Source organism: Belonocnema kinseyi, chromosome 8, assembly GCF_010883055.1.
Source record: "Belonocnema kinseyi isolate 2016_QV_RU_SX_M_011 chromosome 8, B_treatae_v1, whole genome shotgun sequence".
Lineage (NCBI taxonomy): Eukaryota > Metazoa > Arthropoda > Insecta > Hymenoptera > Cynipidae > Belonocnema > Belonocnema kinseyi.
The window spans coordinates 82884807-82891209 of NC_046664.1; the positions used below are offsets into that span (position 1 = coordinate 82884807).

A 6403-nucleotide genomic window follows, 5' to 3' on the forward strand; every position below is an offset into this window, starting at 1 on the left:
TTTTTTCTATTTTCAAGTATCACGACAAGCTATTCTTTCAACCAATTTGACATCAAATTCATGAGGTCGAGAAAAGAGGCGAAATTTTGGGTCACTCTTTATTATTACATACTTGTTTTGCAGCTTCTATATAGGCCGTCATGTATTCGTAAGCTTGTGCTTGAGCATTCACTCGAGTTTCTGTTCCTTCAACGGGAAGAGCAAAGGAATCCATTACAATCATAGTATTGGCTGCCACTTTTCCCAGAAGAAGACCCATTACTTCCAAGGTTCCTCCCGAACGGGCATGCATTACCATTTTCAAGAGGGCTAATGCTGAAATCTTGATGTCTTTGAAAAAGTGAGGGCTAAAATAGGATATAGTTTATCAGGGCCAAAGAATAGTCAAATTTTTTATTGAAAAATTAATTTTTAACTATTGTTTTTTTTTAGCTATTGGGTTTTTACTGGATACGATTAAACCGGAACCAGAAGTGAATAATAAAATGAGGGAGAAGATAAGGTAATATCATAACTTTATCAAATATATGAAAATAGAAATATTGAGAAAAACAGGGTGACCGTTTCAATCGACGAAATAAATTCCCGGTTTTTTCCCGGTTCGCAAACATTTTTCACGGTCAATGAAATTTGAAAAATGGAACACTAAAGCTAAAAAAATTAAAGTGGAACTGTTAAATTTTGAACTTTTAAAATTTAAATTGAAAAGTTTTTAATTTAAAAATCCTGTATTCAAATGCTCAATAATTTAGGCGTATAAAATTGAAATAATTGAAAAATTGAAAATCAATCAATGAACATTAAAATAATCAAAATTATATAATTTTAAATTATAAATTCCATTATTTTCTTTTTAAATAGTGTAAACATCCTTGGAAACCTTCAAAATTTTATTTCAAAATCTTGAGAAATCTAGAAGTTGTTTTAGATTATTTTTTAATTTTAAATTATTTTGGACTTTCTTCAGAACTTCCAAATATCTGGCAAAATTAATTGAATTTTTTCTACAATTTTCAGAAAATCCTGTATATTTTAGAAACAAATTTTATTAAAAAAAAAAAAAAAACCCTCAAAGGGCCCAGATCCGCAGAATTACATAAAGAGCATGCTGGGTGTTAGACACCCAAGGGTATTCAAACGTGTGCTGTGCCGACGGTATTGGATAGTTTTTTAAAAGAAAATCAATTAATGATGTTTAATCTATCTAGTTTTAGGAGAAAAAGTTTTCATAACAGTTTTTTAAATTTAAAGTAATTAAAAAAATCCTTTTTGAAAAAAAATTTAAAAATGACTTCTTTCACTCTAAAATTTATAACTTTTTAAGTTTTTGATATTTTTACTTAAAATTTTACTGGAATACTTCCGAGATACGGTGCTTCAAAAATAAAATTGATCTTATAGTGTTCGTTCCAAAAAAGGTATTTATTCTAAAAAGTAAAAGCTTCAATTCAATGAAAAATGAAACACCGTACGTTGCATGATTAAACTATTTTATTGATATTAAACTGCGTATAAAAATTATAAAAATCAAAATTATGTGAAATTATTAAATTCTCACAAATATTTCAATTCTCCAAATTTCGAACTGCTGAACATAGTTAATTGATTATTAACTTATGAGCTATTTATGAAATTATATATAAGGAAAACCATTCAATTAACTTGAAATTAATAAGTTGTTAATTATTTTCGGTAATCTGAAATGTCGGCAAATTTAAATTTCAGGAATAGAAATATTTATAGGAATTTAACAATTTATTTATTTTATAATTCGGTCAATTTATAATTGGTTAATTTATATTTTCGGCAATTTTTTTCGCTAATTTCTGGTTTTTCTATTCAATTTTTTCGTTATTTTTTATTAGTTCCGGATATTCAACACTTTAAAATATAGTGATGAAGAACTAATTTTTGTATATTGCCGTTTTACAATATATTACTCTCAAATAAAAACCATTAATAAATATTTTTTATCTTTGGCAACACTCAAATTAGTCGAGAATTATTTTTCGAAGTGTTTTAATAAATGCATGTTGAAATAAAATTATGAGAATTGAGAACAAGAAAATAAGTATAATTAGTTTGTTTTTAAATTTATATAAATATAATATTTATAAGAATCATGAGTAGATTAATAAAAAGTTTTTGAATATTTCCGACGTGTCAGAAAAAAATCTAGAAGATGAAATATTTAATATTTAAAAATCTGATATACATTTTTTTTACCAAAAAAGACGAATTTTCAAGAAAATACATAAATTTTCAGCTAAATATTTTATATTTTTTTGTTTCTAATTTGTCAACTAAATTGTTGAAAAATCATTTTGAAAAATCAAATGTTTAAAAAATTTTTTTTTAATTTTTCACGAATTAGTTAAATTTTATATCAAATACTTGCATTTTCAAGCCAAAAAAAAATAATAAAAAAAAAAAAACAGTTCAATTTTAAACAAAATTTTTCAATTGTGTACCAAATTGTTGAATTTGCTAGCCAAAAAGACGAAATTTTCTTTAAAACTGTTGAATTTTCAACCCGGGAATATGAATTTTCAATAAAAATAAATAAAATATTCAGCCAATCAATTCAATATTCAACAAAATAGTTCATTTTTCAGTTGAAAAATTATTTTTGTAAGAAAAAAATTATTTAATAAAAAAAAATTCAACAAAAAAGACGAACTTTCAAGAAAATACATAAATTTTAAGCTAAATATTTTATATTTTCTTCGCTTCTAAATTTTTAACTAAATTGTTGAATTTTGAAATAAAAAAAAAAAGATAAATTTCATTTCCGACGAAAATTCATTTTGAAAAAGCAAATGTTTTACAAAAAAAAGTTTTAATTTTGTACGAACTAGTTGAATTTTATATCGAATTGTAACATTTTCAAGTCAAAAAACTAATTTAAAAAAAACAGTTCAATTTTGAACAAAATTTTTAAATTGTGTACCATATTGTTGAATTTGCTAGCCAAAAAGACAAAATTTTCTTTAAAACTGTTGAAGTTTCAACGCGGGAATATGAATTTTCAACAAAAAAAAAGAAAATTTACAGGCAATCAATTTAATATTAAAAAAAATAATTATTTTTTCTGACGGAAGAAAAATTATTCAATAAAAAAAAAGATTTTTTATCCAAAAAGACGAATTTTCAACAAAATACCTAAGTTTTAAGCTAAATATTTTATATTTCTTTCGTTTCTAAATTTTTAACTAAATTGCTGAATTTTGAAATTAAAAAAAAAAAGATAAATTTTAAACACAAAATAAAGTTGTTGCATTTCCGGTGAGAATTAATTTTTTAAAAACAAACGTTTTACAAAAAAAAATTTTAATTTTGTACGAAATAGTTGAATTTTATATCAAATTGTTGGGTTTTCAAGCCAAAAAAACTAATTTTAAAAAAAAGTTCAATTTTGTACAACATTTTTTAATTGATATTTTAGATATTATTAGATATTATTGATATTTTAGAAAAAACATTTTAATTCTAAATACAAAATACTTGGATTTAATAAAAAAAATTCATTGTTTTTACCAAAAACGACAAATATTCAACAAAATATATATATTTTTTATCAAATTTTTTAATTTTTGCGTCGAAACTATGAATTTTCTACAAAATAATTGAATTTCAACCAAAAAGATTAATTTTCTACCAAAAAAGACAATAAACACGATCTTAGTCCAAATTTTATTTAATTATTTTTTTATTTATATTTTGTCGTTTCTAAATTATATCCAATAGATAAAAAATATATAATTTTCTATCAAATAGTTTAACTTTATACCAAATTGTTGAATTTTCACGAGAATAAGTCGAACTGTAAAGCTAAAAAATGTATTTTTCTTCATTGTATAATATGGAAATTCAATATAACACTCTTTATTTTTTATGAAGATTGGTTTTTAGTATTCAATCATTGTTTTATACTTGACAAAACAATCATAAAAACACTTTGATGTAAAAATTAAATTACAACTTTAAAATTGTACCTACTCTTTCTAGTTCCAGTTATCGGCACCAGGTGGCGAAATGGTCGACCACCATTCCCAATAGTATTTCACTAAATATTATGAAAAATTCAAGTCTTTTTAAAAGATGCTTAGGACTTTTAGAAGTTGAGAAGGAATCAAAAAATATTTGTTAAATTTTCTAAAATGTTTCACAGTTTTCGAATGTTTATAACCTATTTAAAACATCTTATATTCCTGAAAATATTTTTTACTGACCCAAATTTTTCTCAAAAATTTCACATATCTTTTAAATTTTTTTCTTAATTACCTTATAATCTTCTAAATTTTCCCCGCAATTTTAGGACAATTTTTTTATTCTCTTGAAAATTTTCGAAATATTAAAAAATTTAAAATTAACGTTGAATCTCTTAAATTCTGCTAAATATTTCTTGGATTTACTCAATTTTTTATTTGTTTTTATTTTGTAAACTTACCAATTTGAAACATTTTAATTCCAAATCTTATAATCTCTTTTTAGATATTTGAGCAAATCTTTTGATATGTTTAAAAACCTTTTTAATATTTTCTTAAAGTTCATTTTTGAAAATTTAAAATTATTTAAAATTTTCTTCCGAATATAAGGACAATTTTTTTTTGATCTTGTCAGAACTTCTAGACCTTCTAATCTATTAAAATTATTTAAATCTTTTCTTTAAAATTAAAAAAATTGCCCTTAAATGTTTAAAAATCTTTTTAAATTAATTCTACCAAATGCTTAAAAAAACTTTACAAGTTTTAATTATGTTTGAATTGTCTCAAAACCTCTGAATATCTCTTAAACTCACTCAAATTTTTTCGAAAATTATGTAATATGGCAAAATTTCGCTTCAAAACCTTTTAAACACTTTTTAGAAGTTTTAGGAAAACCCTGACAAAATTCAGTTTACCTATCAAATTTGTAAATCCTGAAAAATTAAAAATATTGCCTCAAAGTCTTTCAGATTCTTTTATGCCATATTTTGAAATCTTCAATACTCAAAGTTATCCTTTTAAAATAAAATCCAAACCATTTGTTCCTTTAAAACTGATTTATCTTATTGAAAATTCATCTTCTTTGTTTGAAAACATTTTTTTTTTAATTGGGCGTTTAACTATTTCATGTTTGATTAAAAATTTAAATTTTGAAAATTCAACTATTTTGTTAAAAAATCATATACATACATATTTAGTGGAAAATGCGTTTGTTTTTTGTGAAACATTAATATTCTTGAATAAAAATTTAGTTCTTTGGTTGAAAATTCAATTAATTACTGGAAAATTAATTTTTTGGATAAAAATTGTTGTTTTGTTTATTAAAAACTATTTTGTTTAAAATTCTTTGATGGTTAAACATAATTTCCATAACTAAAAATTAAAATGTTTCATTTTTGGTTGAAAATCAATCCTTATTTAGTTGAAAATTCAACTATTTGGTTAAAAATTCATGTATTTTGTAGAAAATTAATGTTTATGGTTGAAACTTCATCTTTTTGCATTAAAACTCGTCTTTTTGTTATAGAAAATTAATTTTCTTGGCTGAAAACTCATCTTTTTGGTTAGAAATTCCACTTTTAAGTTAAAATTTAATATTTTGGCTGAAAATAAATTTTTTCGGTGAAAAATTAATCATTTTCGTTAAAAATTTATTTATATGACTGGAAATTTATTTATTTTATTGAAATTTCGTGTTTTAGATAGAAAAATAATCTTCTTGGCTGAAATTTCATCTTTATGGTATAAAATTAGTCTTTTTTTCTAAAAAATTGATCTTCTTGGCTGAAAATTCATCTTTTTGGTTAGGATTTCAACTTTTAAGTTAAAAATTTAATATTCTGCCTGGAAATTAATTTTTTCGGTGAAAAATTAATCATTTGCGTTAAAAATTTATTTATGTGACTGGAAATTTATTTTATTGAAATTTCGTATTTTAGATAGAAAAATAATCTTCTTGGCTGAAAATACATCTTTATGGTATAAAATGAATTCTTTTTTTGGTAAAAAATTAATCTTTTTTTGTAAAAAAATCATCTTTTTGATTATAAATTCAACTTTTTAGTCAAAATTTTCATATTTTGGCTGAAAATTAATTTTTTCGTTGAAAAATTAATCATTTTCGTTAAAAATTTATTTATGTGGATGGAAATTTATTTAATTTATTGAAATTTCGTCTTTTAGATAGAAAAATAATCTTCTTGGTTGAAAATTAATTTTTTTCGGTGAAAAATTAATCATTTGCGTTAAAAATTTATTTATGTGACTGGAAATTGATTTATTTTATTGAAATTTCGTATTTCAGATAGAAAAATTAATCTTCTTGGCTGAAATTTCATCTTTATGGTATAAAATTAGTCTTTTTTTCTAAAAAATTGATCTTCTTGGCTGAAAATTCATCTTTTTGGTTAGAATTT

The 6403-nt window shown here is 22.3% G+C and overlaps 1 protein-coding gene across 3 annotated transcripts in view; it reads right to left on the bottom strand.

The window, feature by feature from the left end:
• Positions 1-6403, bottom strand: part of LOC117177868 (COP9 signalosome complex subunit 5) — a 32998-nt gene that overhangs the window by 15509 nt on the left and 11086 nt on the right. For all 3 annotated transcript variants that reach the window (XM_033368906.1, XM_033368905.1, XM_033368907.1), the window contains exon 3: positions 113-347. In XM_033368906.1, coding sequence (XP_033224797.1) covers positions 113-347 — 235 coding nt within the window. The remainder of the gene's footprint in view (positions 1-112; positions 348-6403) is intronic.